This window comes from Phragmites australis, chromosome 6 (assembly GCF_958298935.1).
Source record: "Phragmites australis chromosome 6, lpPhrAust1.1, whole genome shotgun sequence".
Lineage (NCBI taxonomy): Eukaryota > Viridiplantae > Streptophyta > Magnoliopsida > Poales > Poaceae > Phragmites > Phragmites australis.
The window spans coordinates 35,524,244-35,544,054 of NC_084926.1; the positions used below are offsets into that span (position 1 = coordinate 35,524,244).

Genomic DNA, 19,811 nt, shown 5'->3' on the forward strand with positions numbered 1-19,811 from the left:
TCGTGTGTAGCGGGCCAAAGCCCAGCACGGAGACGCCAGCCAACACTCGTGGGGGCCCTGGCCCGGGGCAACGATGGACCCACTTGCCAGTGCACTCCACACGTGGGCCCACAAGGCCCGCGAGCCTCGCATCCCGACCTCACGTGCCCCTCTTCCTCCGTCGCTCGCATCTGAGACGAGGAATAGGGAGCCGATCTTGTTCGCGGTGGGAGCCGAGGGGTGGGTGTTTGACGTTTTTGACTCGGATCATGGCGAGCAGTGGCTCGAGCAGGTAGAGAGCTGACCTGAGGTCGGAGACGCGGATCGTTGGGTAGAGGTAGAGCCAAGGAGGAGATCAAGAAGAGGGAGAGGGAGAGGGAGAGGGAGAAGGCGCGAGGGAGGAGGATGGTGCTGGTGCTTGCGCTGGGGGATCTGCACATTCCGCACCGTGCGCCCGACCTGCCTGCCAAATTCAAGTCCATGCTCGTGCCCGGCAAGATCCAGCACGTCATCTGCACCGGGAACCTCTGCATCAAGGTCAGCTTCCTCTCCTGGCCAGCCCGCTGGCTACCCCGCAATCCCTCTTCGATCTTACTATCTCTCTCTCTCTCGCTTCCTGTGTCCAATCTGGGCGCGTTGGCTACTTCGTAGCGCCATGGATAGTATCATCCGGAGATGAATCTTTTTTGTTCTCAGATGGGGATGAGATCAGCGGCATCGGTGTATGACAGTATGAGTCTTCTGCGGTCGTTTTTTTGGTACGGTTTGGCAGCCTAGGTGCGGCGATTTGGGCTCCTGGGTGGAGAGAGCACCGAGCTTACATGCGATAAAGTATATGACCGAACGTGATTCTGTGAGCTTTCCTTTTATATGGAAACGAATTGATGATCGCTGGACACCAACTGTCTGGATTCATGGCAGCCATCCTGTAATAGCTATATACAACCTAAGATATATTAGTGTTCCAGCTGGAGTATAGTATAGCCGATGATGGCCTTTCCCCCTTGAGATCAGGAATGTTAAGTTAATGCTGTGAACTTGGCTTTGTTTACCATTTCGTGTCCTGTTCACAGATTGTACCCCATTGTTGATGCTTTTTCTCTGTCAAAAATCAATGGTTTATGATTTTGTATGCTTACTATTTATCCTAGGTTTGTCAAAAACCACAAACATTGCATCTTGCACATTAATTATAGAGCTCCAATTCTTGTTACAAACTGTCTAGGGAAAATTCTCAATTGGCAACATGTGCACCATATCTATGTCTACTAGGCATTATGCAATTGTATACATTGTGGAGTTTTTTCCAGAAAGAACTTTGGTTACCGAAGCAACTCTGGAATTGCCTTATTGTCTGAGTAGTTTTCTCCTTGTGCAAATATCATGTCTATTTGTAGGTAGGTTGATGATATCACAGTTTACAGATGTGCTTACAAAAAAAAAGTGCGATTATTTCATACTTTTAGCAAGTTCTCCATTTTAATGGTGAGCTTCTAAAATTACAAATTCTCTAAATCAATTTATTGTCAGCTCTTCCTTGATGAAACTATATTCTCTTCGTTGATTTTTGAAAGTAAACTGCATGAAATGCATAATATCTGCCACCAGTAGACTTATCAAATGAAGAACCTAGAATGCATTATTCTACCACTAATCTTCATTTTACTATCTAGCTCCAAACGATTGGCTGAATTACCTCTTTTTTCATCATTCATATTTATTATTATTGAATACTTATCATAAGTTTAGTCGCTTCCTAATGTCTTAGAGGGCAGAGTATCGTAGGTTTATGAAATGTTGCCGAAACTGAGAACTGTAGGGGAGGGCCCTATTGGATACATATTAATTATTAAATATAATAGGCACAAATGGAATCTGTATAGAAGAGCCCATAGGATCCAATTTAGCTAGACAAAGCTGCAAAATAATCAAACCTAAAAGATGGAAATTTCAGATTCATTCAAATGGAAGCCTGAATCAAAGCCTCTTCTTAAAGCAAAACGAGTTATCTAGAGATATCATGTATCATCATCTGAGGAATTCCAAATCTTGAAGCAGAGATTTCTTGCATCGTGTATATTTGGAGGAACCTTGTCACATATCATTCTAGGTATTCTGACAGGCAAGGGTGACTAGCTCCTTGAGAAATAATTCAAGTTCCATTGGCTTAAAAGTGCTACTCAAATTTGTCAAAGAATGATTTCAATCTTCGTCTTTTTGAGAAAACATCGGAGAGATAATAACAGTAGTGCACATTTTTCATGATTTTTATTGCATTTAACTGAGCTAGATTACTACATTCGGAGGGAAAATGAAAGCTGACAGTGTCTTCTGGTTAATCCATTCAAACAGCAGCTCGTAAATATATGGGCAGGTTGGTTCTTAATTACCAAATTCTCAGTTCTCTCTGATCGCCATATCTCCAAGGAAACAGAAGAAAGTAATTTCGTGACTGCTAACTTGCATGTTGACAAGGATAGCTGCGGAGAATAGTGCTTCAGGTCCCATATATTTGCTACTTAATCACTTACAAGTTTTTAGGCATCACATAAACATGCCAATTGATATGGTCCTATTTGGCCTAAACTTCTCCAATAAACTAGTTTTGGCCTAGCTTTGGCTTGGAATATCGCAGAAGGTGAAGTTGAAGCTAGGCCAAACAGGCCCATATATCTGATTTGGTGTCATCTTTTTTGTAAGCATAGGACTATATTACATGCCAAATACACCAAGTTCTAATGTTTAAACTTGCTTTGTTGGCAAGAGTATCAAATTCCTTTGTTTTGTCTTGCTGTGCTGTCAATGATGTGTTTGAATTACCCATTTGGAACCGAAAAGAGACCAGGAGTATACCAAGAGCGCTACTCCTGCATATATAGGAGTCATTCTGAGGCAAATCTTGTGCATCAGGCACCAATACATAGGATTTTTAAACACTGACTGGAACTCCACCCAGTAGAAGTGTTTCTGGCTTAATGCAACCTACATATAGAAGATTTTTTTAAAAAGAAAAGGAACAGTAGAGAAAAAAATTGCATTGCATCTTGATCAAGTTGGTGTTTACGTCTTATTTTATTCTATGTGTGGGTGGGGGTGGGGTTCTGTATCTACTACCTACATTTGTTGGTAGATGTGCACTTAAAAATATGGAGGCATGAGGAGATGACAGTTCTAAGTCGGTTTTCAATGGAACCATTGCATTTCCCCTGGGGCATACCTACTCTTTTTTCGCAGGATAATGGATATGCTATCCTTGTCAAGGAGTGTTTGATTTTTGTATACGATCATGTATTGGTTATTCCGATGTGGGACTTGGTATTCCAGTATTCAACTTGTCATTATTTCAGTAGGACTTTAGAATCGGGTTGTGGTTTTCCCATTTTTCTAATGCAGATTGATGTACTTGTATGAACTATGTGTTATTATGTTTTTATTCTGATGAAGTATGGACTGATAAATTTCATAATTTCCATCTAGGAAGTCCATGACTACCTGAAAAGCCTTTGTCCTGATCTCCATATTACCAAAGGTGAATATGATGAGGATGCTCGGTACCCAGAGACTAAGACACTTACAATTGGCCAGTTTAAACTAGGCTTGTGCCATGGTCATCAGGTTTGTTTTTTACTTCATAATATAAATGAGAACTGTTACTTTCATGCCCATGAGGCCATGATAATACATTTTAGTCTTACACATACTCCTTGGTATGTATAGAATCTCGAACACGCAGGAGAGCTGCATATCATTGCATTAGGAGAAAAAGAGTATAAGAATACAACACCCCCCCCCAAGGCAAATAGGTTATATTAGCGCTAGTTACAGAATAAAACGACCCCACAACAAGCCGACTCTAGATCACACACCTAACTACAAAATCCCCCTGGCACTAGCCAAGCCCCACAGCTGTGCCTCTTCTCTAGCAAGTAGTAAAACCCGTTGAATGCTAGGAGACGCTCCATTGAAGACGCAATCATTTCAATGTTTCCAAATCATCCAAGCACCAAGAATTATTAGCGAGTGCAAGCCCTGTTTTAGTGGTTGAGCCACCAGAGAATCAACCTTAACCCACCAAGCACTGAACAGAACATCTTCCAAAGTTGGCGCGAACTCCTGGAGGCCAACCTGTTGAGCAAAGAAAACCAAACCTGTCTGGAGAAAGCACAGGTGATAAGTGGTGCATATTTTCTTGCTCTTGATCACATAGAGGGCATGTCTCCGGATGTGGTAAACCTCTTCGAGCTAGCCGGTTTGCTATCCAACATCTATTGTGGACAGCCAACCATAAGAAGAATTGACACTTTTTAGGAGCCCAACTTTTCCAAATTAGCTTCCAAGGTTCAAATGAAACCGATCCTATGAAAAAGGCTTCATATGCTGACTTAGCCGTATACTGTTGTGATGGAGAGAGTTTCCACTGATGTTCATCCTGGCACTTAGGTTGGAGGACCACCTCGGACAAAAGATCCCAAATGTCCAAATATTCAGACAAAGCCACCACCGAAAGGGCCCCTTGTATATCCTGTATCCAAGCAAATCCTTCCAAGGCATCCCTCACAGTACGCTTGTTGGCTCGACGCTTTGGCACAAGGGCGAACAGATGGGTGGCCAGATTAGCAATTGAGTTATTGTGCAACCTTCTATCAGTCCAAAACAGCGTATTAGCTCCATTGCTCACCTTGGTCACCACAGCTACCGAAAATAGAGCCTTGACATTCGCATGTCCAAACAATGCCCAAGGTTTATTAGGATCGGTTTTGTGCAGCCACATCCATCTCATCCTCAAGGCCCAACCAAGGGACTTTAGATCATGGATCCCTAATCCGCCTAACTCTTTTGGCCGGCAACATTTAGGCCATGCAATCAAGCAATGACCTCCATTAGCTTCTTTCCTTACTCTTCATAAAAAACCTCGACGAATCTTGTCAATCACCTTGAGAGCCCAAGGGGGAAGATCCATAGCAATTGCAAGATACACCACCATCTAAGCGAGCACAAACTTGATTTGTACTAACCTGCCCTCCTCGTTAAATCAGCTTTCTACCCCGGGAGTTGGTTAGTGATACGATCAATGATTGGTAGAATTTGTGCCCTTGTCAGCTTCTTGAAAGAGAGCGGCAAACCAAGATATTTGCAAGGAAAATCCTTTATGTCACATGGCAGGTGCCGCTGGACCACCGATAGATTCTCCGAGGAGCATTGAATTGGTGCAACACTACTTTTCCGAATGTTGGTTTTGAGCCTAGATGCTTCACCGAACAGCTGCAATATGTCCAAGATGAATTCCAAATCTGATGCCACTGGTCTCAGAAATTACACCACATCATCAGCATAGAGGGAAACGATGATGAAGTGGTCGATGAGATAACGGTTGCAGGAAGCCCTCATCGTTTGCCTTCTGAAATAGACCATTTAAAACATCCATAATGATCACAAAAAGCATTGGGGACAAGGGATCACGTTGTCTCAATCCACGTTGATGTTGAATTTCCTCTCCTGGAATACCATTAAGTAAAACCTTAGTGGATGAAGAGACCAACGAACCACATATTTGTTGGGGAACGGGGTTGGCTACGCTAGCCTAAAAACAAATTTATTCTACCGCATTCATCCAGAAAACTATGCAAGTAGGAGATCATAGATCGTTACCACTTGACGCGCAGTGCAGCGGAAGAAGAGTTAGAGTAGACCGATCTAATGTCGTGCGCGTCAAACTCCTTGAGCAGCTTCTCGATCAGATACGTGACCAGCCCTGCACAGGTAGTCACGCTCCTCGACCAGTTCCTCGAGCAGGTCTATCGCGTCCTCAATTAGCTCCGAGTGGTTGTGTCGTGCTCCACGACTAGGCGAGCAAGTATGACGACCAGCCGAGTAGGTCCTCGACCAGCTGGACAGAAGAGTTGCAATCTTCACGTCGAGGAGATTAGCGTCGCAATAGCAGCAACACCTTTACTGTATCCAAACGTACTGAGCAAGATGGCTGATCGCCAATGTGCTAGTACTGCGCGCACGGCTAGGCTTTTGGGAGATCGTGTGGAGGGTTGTGGCTAAGGTTTCGGAGTTGCTCACCACCCCATGCCCCACCCCACGCCTCTCATATAGAGCTCGCTAATGGGCTCCCACGTTGGAAGTCCTTTAGGACTCTCACACCTCACGGATCATAATTCAATCAAACCTATATACGAATCCAATTCGTATGTTTTGGTCCAACCCATTAAGTGTGTGACCTGTTAAGTTAATGTACAAACGGTTACGACTCGAAAACCCTTTTCAAACCGAAATCAATAGCGGTTCCTAGCAGGACATGTTGACTCCCGAGTATACACAAAGATCATATCGGCTAAACCTTGATATACACATGTACCGATCTTTTCGCCTCAGGATACCAGTCAAGCTTAAGACGAGATACGTGCCACTCTTGTAATAGCTCAACTATTTACTCGAATCCGAAAACTACCTTTATGATTACCCAATTACAGAATAGTGTTTGGCAACCCTAATAATGTTCTAGGAGTCAATGATGATCTCAGATCTAAGGATCCTGCAGATACACCATCTGAGATAACAACTGATGACACATCATAAATAACAATCTCAGCAATATCTCAAGATGAGTCTATCCAACACCATGTTCTTCAACATAAATATCCACATTATTGACCTGGTATCTCTATATCTATGATCTGCGAAACGTGATTATCAATCAAAAGATATGCTGGTTTTATGAATTATCACAATGACACGTGACCAGGGATCAATTTAGAATAACATCATGATACACACAAAGAGTTCTACGAACAAATCACATACTTGCCGATCAATGTAAATAATAGTCATTCTTTGAATAACACATTATTCAAAAATATATAAACATAGAGTGATACAATCATCTCTATGTTTGCCTTTAGGGCATATCACCTTCAAAATTAGCCTCCTCCAGACAGGGCCAAAACCCACATGGCGCATTACTTCCAATGAGAACGACCAAGAGACGAAGTCAAATGCTTTAGATATATCCAACTTTAAGAGGATATGTGGCTGTTTTTGTTGGTGTAAAAATCCCGTAGTCTACTGCACCAACATGAAATTATCCTGAATACATCTCCCTTTGATGAAAGCACTTTGATTCTTTGCAACCATATCATTCAGCTGACCAGCCAAGCGATTTGCTAACACTTTTGTCACCAATTTAGCAAAACTATGAATTAAACTAATTGGCATGAAGTCCTTGACGTGTACTGCACCATCCATCTTTGGGATCAATGTTAAATAAGCAGAATTCAGAATCCACAAGTTTCTGTAATTCCCTCCATAGACTGCAGAAATCGCTGCCATTACATCATTCTTGATGAATGACCAACAAACTTTGTAAAAACGTCCTGTAAAACCATCTGGACCGGGGCTTTGTCCGGAGGCAAATGTTTAGTGGTAGCCCATACTTCTTCTGTAATAGGAGCATCAAGGGACTCCAACTCATGTTGCTGCAATTGCAGTTCCTCCAAATCAATTGTGACAGCCCACTGATCCACTGAACCAAGAAGGTTCGAATAAAAAACAAAGACGGCCTATGCTTTATCCTCGTGACTGATTAGAGTCTGCTCCCCATTACGTAACTTGGGTATGAAATTCTTCCTCTTCCGGTGACGCGCATGTAAATGGAACGGCGCGGTGTTGGCATCACCCTCCTTGATCCACCCTATTCGGGAGCGTAATCTCGCAATAGTGCACAGCAAAGAGGCCAGAGCAAGAGTGTGTTTCTTGAGAAGACATCGCATCCAAGATTCCTCACTAGAAAGAACTCTTGAGTCCCATGCAATCTCTAATTGATGTAATATTTCCTTGGCCAACATGAGCTGCGTTTTAACATGCCCTACATTCTTTTGGCTCCAACTCTGTAAAGCCCTGGCAAGAGCTTTGAATTTGACTGACAGGGTCTCAATTGGGCAATGCCGCGGCTGTACCTCAGACCAAGCCCGTTAAACTTCCTCCATAAATCCTTCAATCTTTGGCCAAAATGCCTCAAAATGGAAGCGTCCCTTGCCTGGAACATTAGCCTGTAAACCGAGCAGCAAAAGGCAGTGATCAGAGTCTTCTGTTGCAGCACTTTGTAGAGGACAGCTCGGGAACAACTGCTCCCATTCCACAGTACAGAATACATGGTCGAGTTTAACCAAAGTTGGAGAGTCCCTTTCATTTGACCATGTAAATTTGCGGCCAAGTAATGGGATTTCTTTGAGTGCCGTATAATCGAGGCACCGGCGAAAATGACCCATCATTGCTTGGTTGAGGTTTGTATTATTCTTGTCCTCTGCTCGGTAAATAAAATTGAAATCACCTGCTACCATCCATGGGCTTGGACAGTGAGCACAGATATCTCTTAACTTTAGGAAGAGGAGCTTATTTGCTGTTTCTTGAGGACCATATACACACATCTGCCACCAAGATTCACCCTCCACCGAGCTGAATTGCATAGAAGCTGAAAAAGAGCCCACCCGTTTTGCAAGGGCTTGGCCAATTCTGTCCCTCCAGGAAATCAAAACTCCTCGCAGACCAGCCGAAGGTAGGTAAACATAGTTGCAAAAATTCGGCCTCAACATGGATAACATAAGCTGTTGTATAATAATGTCCATTTTAGTTTCCTGAAAACACACAATGTCCACTTTGGCGGTGTCAACCATTACCCGAACTGAATCTTGTCTCGCGGTCGAATTCAAACCACGGACATTCCAAACAAGAATGCAAGATGGATTCATGATCTCCAAACGAGAAGTACGACCAAAGAACACCTCTTTACAGAGAACTGAAGATACCCCCAATATCTGATGCTACAAACTCAGAAGGGGCCCATCCAAAAAGAGCAGCTAAAGCATGTATGTGAGCTGCTGACAGTGGCTGACCAAAAAGCTTTGCATAATCATCCAGAGCACGCTGAACTATCCTTTCGTTATTTTGAATTATTCCCAATGATCGCATCACCTTCTTCTTAGGTTCATTAATGGCTGTCTCAGGGGCTCCACACCAACACCAGTGATCCTCTTGCTGCGACGAGGCAAGGTACCAGGAGGCTAGGTTTTCGTTCTTCTTTTGTTGATTCGTGGAGCCTGCATAAGGTCTGACGTTTTCTTGGGGACCCTGGCAATGAAATCAACCCAGTTGGCCTCTAGTGTTGAGAATTGCAGGGGCCTATGGGGATGGAGCAACAGACGCCTGAGGGGAGGCCGCACTCGACAACTCTATGCCAATTGTTGCCGCTGGTATAGGGACAGGACCACAAGTCGTCGAGACCAATAGCGAGAGGTGTGCGAGGAGATGCAACATTTGCCGCCCTTGTGTTCCCCGATGCCCGTCAACGAGAATAAGTTTTGAGGCCGATAACTGAGAACGGTCGCAGTGGAGTATAGAACTTGCGTGGGCATGATGAAGTAATGTCCCGCGTCGTTGTCACATCACGTCAAGGCAATCCTTTGACAGGTAGGGGCGCGCCTTCGGTTGAAGGGCAACCACCTTCTCCAGCAAGAACATTAGCAGCGTATGGTTCATTCGAAGAGCCTAGCCTAAAAGAAACTGGGGACACATGCCTCTGATGGAATTGGGCTGTTCTTGGGTGATAGAAGGCCTATAGTGAACCAAGCCAGACACGGGAGAGTGAGGCCCAATCTCAACCGGGCCATGCAAAGGAGAACGAGGTCCAGCTTCCACCAAGCCAAGCCCGGGCGAATAGCAGTCGCTAGCGCCAGCAACATCAGACGTCTGACCCGCCGCGTCAGTTGAAGGAACAAGGGGGCAGCAAGATGCCTCATGCCGGATCTAAAGGCACGTGAGATCCGCTTTGTGCTTCAAGAAAGAGCCATTCCCAAGAGGCTCATCAATGTGAGCCATCGGACTAGTCAGCTCGTGGGACGAGGGGACGTCGCCGCCATCTTGTGCCGCGGTCGTTTTTGGGGCCTCGAGCGAAGCCTACTGAGACCACTGCCTTTTGACTTGCCAGGACGAGTAGTCCTGATGTTCTCCACAGCCCTCGACGAAAAGGTTGTAGAATGTTGGCCTCCCTCCCCAGTGTATAGTGGGCCCAACCCCCTCTTCACCAAGACTCGCACAGGAGCTCCGCTCCCATGGTCGCCAGCGACATACGAACCCCGGTGTGAGGTCGGAGCTGGAGAACGCTGGCGTCGACGTTGCCGTCTCTCGTCATTGTCATCATTAGGATCTGACGTGGGAGGCGGATCCGAGAACGATGGAGCAGACTGAAGCACATTCGACACGACGATGCTGATAGGGTAGATCAATGTCCTTGGTACCATGAACTCGCCCTCCATGGATGGCATCCAAGGCTCCACAATTAGCAGGTCCATGAGGTGAGGGGTGAGGTCTGGTCGAGTCGTTCACGCAGATAGCCGAAAAATTGACAAGTTCGACCGATCCGCAGTGGAAGGATGAAGCTCGTGAGACCAGCAGAAATGATTGAGGAGTTGCGCTGCAGTGCTAAGATCCCATGCATGTGCAGGCACACTAGGGAGCTCAAGTTGAACTTTAAACGATAATGAGCCGCCAGAGGAGTGGGCCTGACGAGTCCATCGCCTGATGTGTAGTCGAAAATAGCTGTACACACAGGCTGTCCATTGTTGTAGACCAACACCGCAGATGGTTCATCCGGGAGAACGATGAGATAATCTTCAGGCTGCGTACGACGTACGCTAAGCTAGTCAGCTTCGAGGTTGATCTTGATACATATTTCCCCCAACACCTCCGCAGCCGTGACCGTCGGCCTGCTACCAATGATCGTGACAAACGTGGCGCGCCGGAGATCGTCTTCCGCACAGGCAATGTTCTCCGAGAGATCAATGAAGCAGCACCTCTGAAGAACACCATCTACAACAACTACGACATCCTCACGGGGGGCACGTCGGGCTGGCGAGGGTTCACGAGGATCCTGATCGCACCATCTAAGAAGGGAGGTGGTGGAGCACTAGCGCTGCCAGTAGAGCGACGCCTACGTGAACGACGTCGCGGACGCCTACTGCGCGCCTCCTACGCCGATGACTCACCCGCCGCGGCAGCGCCAGAGGACGACTGTGCGCCACCAGCTAGAGATGCACCAGCCCTAGTCGCAGCAACAGCGGTGCCATGCGCAGGCATCCGGCAGCGCCAAACCAGCTGAGGAACCACGCAAGGCCACGAAATACCACCGCCTGGGAGGACACTGTGTTGTTAGGGTTTCGCCGTGGACATCCATGAGCACGGTGACCCAAGGCCGAGCACCTGAAACAACGCATGCTCGATCGGCACTCGGCAGCACGATGTGATCTTGAGAAACAGTTGAAGTATTTTCCTCGAAGGTCCGTCGACACGCGATTGCCGAGTAGACAAGTCGACTCGACTCGAGTTCTCCAGGATCGTCTGCTCTCCACCACCACCTAGCTGTCCGCATCTGGACCGCGCCTCACCGAGGCATGATGTACCTTAGAGCGGACAGTGGGACCTTGCCGGATTCGAGGAAGCTTGAGGGTCTTCGGCCTTGGGGAGCCCGCGGTAGTCGAACCGTCAACCCCGGCCGCCATTGATGCTAGAGGGGCCACTGAGGAGGAGGCAATCACCACCATGATAGCATGGTGGCCGCACCGTCTCCAACCTCGAATCACCGGATATGGTAGGCGATGGGGTGTCGTCTTTCCAACGGAGTTCCTTTGAGTGGCCAGACGGGTAGAAAGGCCGTGCCAACAAGGAGAGAGGGGAGGGAGAAGGGGAGCCCGACGCCTCGGGGAGAGGAGCGGATGGCAAGGTGGCCGCCAGGCCTGGGCGGGTAACCGGCGTGGGGCTGGAGGGAACGGAGGCGCAGGCGCCGGGAGAGGGCGAGGGGGAAACGGAAAGCATTTTCCTGGCATGTATAGAAAACCTATGCTTGTTTTATAATGTGTGGAATTTATTTCACATGATATCGTGTTCATTAACCTGGTTAATTATGCTGCATTGTTCTACGCTGATGAAATGTCTCGCTGTTGTTTGCATATTCTTGATACTAGACTGTGGCTTTAGTTGCATGAAATTAAATCAGTTATGAAATTTTGTTTGTGTTAAGTGATCTCACTTTAGCGCAGGTTCCATAAACAGTTTTGTTTCTCTGTACATTAGCACATCCATTTCCTTCGTGTAGATTTGACATTTCTTTGCAACTACCACCAATTATGCTGCCATCACGGATCATTCATTCATAATTACTTGGGAGAATTTTCTTTCTGATCTTCTTAAGATCAGTAGAGAAGTAATTCTCTCCATTTCCATAATGAAAACCTGGGTGTGGCAACTGCCTAGGCTTTTTTTTAAGTACAAATCGGACGCACGCATGCACACACCACACTCACGTCTACATATATCCACGTGGGTGCGTTCTAGCACACGTCTAAACAAGATTAGAGGCATAACCTCATATAGCACGAGCATGTGCTTGCACCCATGTGTGCATGTACTATTTCTCTCGGGATTTAATACCAAGAAAATACAAGCACCCATGCCTGAATCTAGGGCTCGAACCCGGGTAAGCAGGTTTCACCACAAGAACCTTAACCAACCGAGCTATGCTCAGTTCGCTACAACTGTCTAGACTGCTAGACCACAATAGCAACTTTCATTTTTGCACTTCTCTTCCAACCTGTTCTGGACCAGGAACAATACACCATCAACTTGGAGTTTGATTGGTGATGAAAATGAACATATTGGCAGTTCCTTACACGAAAACGAAAAGAAACACGGGTCTCTCTAATGTGGCAATATGTTTCTCAGTTTTTCTCTGGAGAGGACATTTGACTTTTAGTTATAGAATTACCGAATTAGGTGTGTATCTATTGAAAAACATGAAGATCAAAACATGAGTTGTAGGCTTCAGTGTCATTTGTAAGGTCAACTGTCTTGTCCTCCAAAATGCAGTTCCATAAAGTGTAACCAGTGTGTCTACTGGTCCAACTTTTGCAACGAAACACATGGCTGCGCTGTTGCAATATGGCAGCATTCAACGCATCTTCTAATTGTCTTGAGTTTCATTCAAAGAACAGATATTATTTTTTTGTAGTTTAGACTACTGATGGTGACATTGTGTCTCATGGGAGTAGGAGAGAGTGGTCCATTTCCATCGACCATATCCATAAAGTGATTTGATATACTCCCGCCTTGGGGACATCAAGTCTGTCCACAAAAGAAAACATACTTGGTACCTTGAACTTTACTTCTGGAGGACCATGCACGATGTCGGTTCATTGTATCTACCAGTGCATACACCATGTTCTGCACTATTTCTTGCATACCACTTATGAATTTTTTTGGCACTCCATATCCTCTTTCATTCTGTACTTCGGCATTTGTAGCCATACGACTTTACTGAACATGATTAAGGGGCAGGAGCTGACTGTAAGCGCATCATTTGCGAATTATGTAGGCCATGAATTCCAGTAGACCAGTACTATATCAACTCTTTTTTAAAAAAATCTAATATATCGACTCATGATTAACCCCAATGTCAAATATCCACTTGTTCTTATGCGGTGTGCCAATGACTGTCAAATCTATATTTTTCCTAACCATTTTCCCGCAACTTGTGTATGGACCATCAGGTTGTTCCATGGGGCGACCTGGATTCACTGGCGATGCTCCAGCGGCAGCTGGACGTGGACATCCTCGTCACCGGGCACAACCATCAGTTCAAGGCCTACAAGCACGAGGGGGGCGTGGTCATCAACCCGGGCTCCGCCACCGGCGCCTACAGCAGCATCACCTACGACGTGAACCCGAGCTTCGTGCTCATGGACATCGACGGCCTCCGCGTGGTGGTGTACGTCTACGAGCTGATCGACGGCGAGGTGAAGGTGGACAAGATCGACTTCAAGAAGACGGCGACGATGCACGCGTAGCTTGGCCCGGCACAGAAAATGCTGCAACGAGTTTCCGACCTGTCCAGTTCCTGTTTTCCCCCTCTGCTTGATTCAGAGCTCCCTTGAACTCTTGTTTCTACCGATTGTTCTCGCATGTTCATGTGCAAAACACTGGAGCTGTTTTACAGTTTTAGCTAATCAGATTGTCAGGGTGGTGATGTTAAAATAAATGTTGAGTCAATAGTATTGCATTTGGCCCCGTTTGAAGCAAAAACAGCTGAGCCTTAATCTGTACTTATTTATATGCACAAGTGAAGAGAATCCGGGCAATTCAGAGAGCAATGGCCAATGGAGCATCCTTGAATTCAGCTTGCCAAGTCGCCGTTCAGCGCCCATGGCGTCAGTCGTTTTAACTCGTGTGTCTCCGTGCGGCGGCATGGCCGGGCCCCCAAGGTTGCATGGAGCCCACACGTGCCACGGCATGGGAACTGGGAAGGCATGCATTGGGCGCTGGACGGCACCGACGCGGCACGCGCAGAGGCAGGCCAGCGTGGCTGTGGGTACGGTGGAAACGGACAGGATACAAATAGAAATAGTTCATTTTTCGTATTGCTATTCATGTTTTAGGGTATTTTTTATTGGCAGTTATAAATTGTTACGTTTAAGGTTAGGTATCAGCCATACTTGTGGCTAGCCATATTATGTGGTAATGTTTGGTTGGTAACTAAGGTGTGGCAAATAAATAATGGTAGCTGTTTGGATGGTGCCACATACGTTTGGCAAAAAAACACTGACAGCTGTTTGGTTTGCTTCCACAAGTGGTTCAGATCACCTTAATGCTAGAGTGGTAAAATTATCAACCCTTTTATCTCATGAAACAATTATATTTCAGCATATGCTAAGAAAATTTATGCATTACAATAATATTTCAATCACAAAGAGATAATGAAGAATTGAATGGTAAGTAGCTCAACTCCATGGCCCGATTCAATTGATCTCTCGGTTCAATTCATATGCACACGGCCGATACAAGTTTCGGCACATGGCTCACACAAAATAAACATACAGTTGTTCATACAAGTTCCAGCAAAAATACACTTCAAATGCAATTACAATTCATGGAGTTCAACTTCGAAAAGCACCCAAAATGATAACATAGCTACTACTAAACTTCATAGGTTAACACTAGTATTAATAACTCAATGGCTACTAAACACACAGCACAAAGTTGTTCACCAAACAACTACATCACAAACTAAACTTCAGAGATTAATACCTTATTTGTCACATAAGAACTTAAACACCCAGGCATGTAGAGTATCAACGCTTGCATTGCACAACCAGCCACGCCTACCTTTGTTCTCCTTGGAGGATAAATGCACACCCACAAGAACCCTCTGATCAGATGTTATTGGGATTGCCCCTAGTCTCTGCCACAAAGTAGCATGAGGGTCAGTAGGCTGTGGCATTTGGGGAAGAGCAGTGGCAACAAGTGTTTCCCGAAGTGATTTCACTGTAGTAGTGATTTCATCAGTGGACTTTGCAAAATAACTCTTGTTTTTTGATGGCTTCTTAGCTGGTGACTTGTTGCCTCTTGGACGCTTCTTACTAGCTCGACTAGTGCTGAAAGAGCTATTATCAACACTTGCATGCCTGATTGGTGTTGGTAAAGTGTCAGAATCCTCACCAAGTGGGTCTTCAGGTTGTGTGTAGCAGTTGAGGTCAAGTAGCTCTCATGAATCATCACTATCTGACCCATCACTAACATACATGCATGTGTTCTGGTCCATAGCCAAAGAACCATTAGCACTAGATCCTGCGAATAGCTCCTGCATCTCATTGAAGAACTTGATGGGCTTAGTGAAAGGATTGAATGGCCCAAGAGGGGGGAGGGGTGAATTGGGCTATTGTTATTTTTTTACTCCTACTGAATTCTAAAACAAGAAGCAACTTTAATCTAGATGAATTGAAATACGACTACACGATCAAACTAGACGGAAGCATGAAAAACAAGAAGCTAGAACACAAAGTAAATACAGAAAGTAAAACTTGTAAGTAAGTAAAATTCTCAAATATAAATATGGAAAAGTAAGGAGATAGAAAAGAGAATACCAATTTTTCTCGAGGTATCGAGGAGTTGACACTCCTCCTAGTCCTCATTGGAGCATCCACAAAAAATATCACTCCCTCTTGAGTCACGAAGTCTCAAGTGCTCACTCATGATTGCCACTTCTTTATCTCCGGATTGGCGGGTATCAAACCAAACACATAGCTCTTCTTATGACTCTTACAAGAACTCCAAGAGCTCACCAAGACACCTTGAGTCATGAAGTCTCAAGTGCTCACTCATGATTGTCACTTCTCTATCTCTGGATTGGCGAGCATCATACCAAGCACATAGCTATTCTGGGGCTCCAACAAGAACTACAAGAGTTCACCAAGATATCTCTAATCACCAAAACTAGCTAGGTGTTGTCAACCACAAGAGTAACAAGTCAATAACTTCGCTTGACCAAGATCATACCTAGACTACAGCTAGATGCACACTTGCTACTCTCCAAGTACTAAAGATATCCTTAACTGTTGAGTTTAACTTTATTTTTCCAAGCACTAAAAATTCTTCTCTGCAAGAAAAGCTCCAGTGCTCCCATCTTTCCATCACTAGATAATCCATTGAGTTCAACTTTATTTTTCCTGGGAAAAAATTGCTTCTGCTAAAAAAGCTTTGGTGCTCTCACGGGAGTAACACTGGACCATCTTGTGCAACACTTTGAAAATTTCAGGACACATGTCACCAAGAAAAAGTTCTAGTGATACCTGCATGTTAATCACCGGACCATCCAATCAACACATGTGATTTCAGTCTGAACAAAAAAAATGCTCCGGTGAGAACACGAGTCACATCATTGGACTATTCGATAAGGCTAACTTCACTGAGCTCTTCCAATTCAATCTTTTCTTGAGCTCTAACTTTACGACATCTCAACCAAAGACTTCTATGAGCTATCTGGTGCTAGAATTTTATAAGTATGCATCAAACCAAGTCTAGACTCAACTAGATCAAACTACTACTCTTAGCCGCTCTTAATAGTACGGTCAAAAGACTAAAAAAGAAGACATATACTACTCTAAGTATCCTTTCTCTCACTAGTGACACTTAGAACTAGAAGATCCTTAATCTTAATGCACATCTCCTTTAATCATCTATATAATCGCCTTAGGGACCACGAATATTCTATCATCATTGTGAACTAAATTGTTTGATACTCTTCAAAACAAGTTTATTAGACACAAGGATACGATTGTCATTAATCACCGAAACACTTACCACTTACCTAGAAGTCTAGATGCTACACTTAGAGAGCAGACGCTTGCTCTGTCCTGCATTCAGTGCAAACAAGTTGGATTGCTATATGTAGTTCAGATTCTAAAATAGAACAAATAATTAAATTCAGTACAAACAACTTACACATAGGGATGCCTTTTCAGATTCTGAAATAGTCGGTAAGCATCTAGTATGGTCAAATGCATTGCCACTCTTGCTCAATGCTGCTCCAATTTTCTTCGTGGTACCTATAGTGACGGTCCACATAATCAACAGTCACCCCCATAGCAAACTTCTTGTTTAAAGCATCAACACACATCATGAGATGTTGCTTCATAAACTTAAATCCTACATGTTGTTTTTTGAAGTACTATATGCACCACTCTAGCACGAATCTGGTCTGATCCTCATGCAGGTTAGAGTCCTCTCACGAGAGGGTGCACAAGCATCAACCTTCCCCTTTCCCTTGGTCATTGTTGTTTTCCATGACAAGAGATATTTCAACTTAAACACATATGAAGTAAATCAACAAGAAACTACCAACAAGAGCTCAAGACATAATAAAGCATCACGCTCATAAGAATAAATACATATTGTCAAAACAAAATAAAGCATGACACTCATTTGTTTCATACATAGAAATATGGAACAACTTCAATCTAAGCTACAACTAGTCCGACTCTATCTTCCCACATCTTTTGAGCTATGTCATCTCTTTTGTGTGTCCATGCCACATTCTCTTGGTGCATATCACCATGGTTTCTTCGACTCCGTGGCAGCGCTGCATACCAAGAATCATCATCATACACATACTCATCTGGACCATCCTCTAAGATCCAGTTATGAAGCGCACAACAAGCCATCACAATTTTCACTTGTGTTTTCAAAGGGAAGAATAGCTAACTTCCAAATATTTTGAAACGGGTCTTCAAGGTACCAAATACTCGTTCAACAGTTGTTCTAGTTGTTCTAAGTGAGGAATGGCGCATGTTGAATAACTCCCTTGGGCTCTCTGGTTCTCTAGTGCCCATATATTCTTTTAGGCGATATCGAGCACCATGTTCTGGGGGTAATATACCAAGTCTTGCTACATATCCAGCGTCAACTAGAAAATATTTACCTACATCACTATTTTGTACATATTAATTAGATAAGAACTAAATTAAAGTTTTAGATTGGAGCTTCCTTCTAGTATTTTAAGGCCATTAGGACGTGCTAGAGCATCTTAAAGCACATAAGAATCATAGACAGAGTCCTCCCATCCAACAAGAACATACATGAACCTTATGTCAAAATCAACCGTTGCTAGCACATTTGGGTGGTAATGGACTTTCTAACCCTAAACCTCTTGCATATGGATAGGTGTGCACGCTGGTATATGTGTACCATCTAGTGCTCCTATGCATCCCTACGAAAATAAGCTTTATTCAATTAAATGAACATGACACCTAAGGTATACTTGAAATAGTGATCACCAATCTAGATGTACCTCAAAGTAAAGGTGAAATCTACTTGCAGAATTTATTATCTTTGAATGTGTGTCAATCGATCTGATGCCTATGAGGTAATATGCAAGGATACAAAGGGCATCTAAAATAAGATTGAAATACCTACTAACAGTCTCACTTGATTGATGGAACTCAAAAGCGGTTGATCTGATTGACCAATTTTGACCCATAGCATGAATAAACATGGCGACTTGTTCCTCTATTGTGACATGAAAGATGTCCTCTAGCAGAACACGTGATCTAAGCTCAGCACACAGCTTGTGAAAGACATCTTTCCTCATACGCAACTCACTTATGCAACGGGCCTCAGTTCCATAATACAATCGATTTAGACGTGACAATCTTTTAACATCTCTATCAAGCATGGGAGCATATGTTATGGCTCTTTTCCTTTTCCTTGTATGAATTCTATACCAATACATGGCTAGATACATAAGAATACCAGCAATCAATCTTCTCTACATGTAATGGTAGTAGTCCAAGTAATATTGTAAATATAATTTCCTTTGACCCCATCTAAAACATATTTTAATAAATAAGATGGAATCAGTAAAGAAAAGGAATGAAACAGATACTACTCTTGTCCAAATTTTACAAACAGAGGAGATAGCTCAAAAAAAAAAACAGAGGAGATTTTACAAACAGAGGATAAAAAATTATCTTCTCTCGCTGCATGGACTAGGCAACAAAAAAAAGATGAGATATCTCAAGAGAATGTGGATTACCAAATGATACGGTGTACAACTAAAATTTGCATATTCTCAAACATCATCAATTAAACAACACAGGGGACTACTAATTATTCAGTCATCATCAACTAAACACGGAAGCACCTGTTGACATATATGCATGCATACGGGATGAAAAAAAATGAGAAGTTGGTGGGGATGGTTACTCTAGGGAGATGGGGAGATGGCGCTTGTTACCTTGCAAGACCAGGCTGCAGCCAACAACTGCTCTTCCGTCGACAGCTTCGGTGAGGACAGGCAGACGAGCTCACAGCTTTTGCAACTCTAGAATCGTCCAGATTTGAGGAAGGGAGGTGATGAGATGGTGGTGGTGAAGACCACCGCTGCAGCACCCTTGAGAGAGATGCGGCAGCAATTCATCAAGCATGGCGACGAGGACAAGCGGTAGCCA

At 44.3% G+C, this 19,811-nt stretch overlaps 1 protein-coding gene and 1 pseudogene across 1 annotated transcript; one reads left to right on the top strand and one right to left on the bottom strand.

The window, feature by feature from the left end:
• Positions 1-142: 142 nt before the first annotated feature.
• On the top strand, positions 143-14,136 carry LOC133922313 (vacuolar protein sorting-associated protein 29-like). Its single transcript, XM_062367596.1, has 3 exons — positions 143-516; positions 3,457-3,594; positions 13,581-14,136. The coding sequence occupies exons 1-3, from the start codon at positions 385-387 to the stop codon at positions 13,875-13,877; spliced, it is 567 nt and encodes a 188-aa protein (XP_062223580.1). The 5' UTR covers positions 143-384; the 3' UTR covers positions 13,878-14,136.
• Positions 14,137-14,959: 823 nt separating this feature from the next.
• LOC133923169 (uncharacterized) lies at positions 14,960-18,611 on the bottom strand (annotated as a pseudogene).
• Between the last annotated feature and the right edge of the window lie 1,200 nt (positions 18,612-19,811).

What these genes read in the sequence shown, in the direction of transcription:
- LOC133922313 (XM_062367596.1), top strand. Translation starts at nt 385, where the DNA reads ATGGTGCTGGTGCTTGCGCTGGGGGATCTGCACATTCCGCACCGTGCG. An exon ending in CCGGGAACCTCTGCATCAAG is followed by an intron (nt 517 to 3,456) that starts GTCAGCTTCCTC and finishes ATTTCCATCTAG; the next exon opens with GAAGTCCATGACTACCTGAA. An exon ending in GCTTGTGCCATGGTCATCAG is followed by an intron (nt 3,595 to 13,580) that starts GTTTGTTTTTTA and finishes ATGGACCATCAG; the next exon opens with GTTGTTCCATGGGGCGACCT.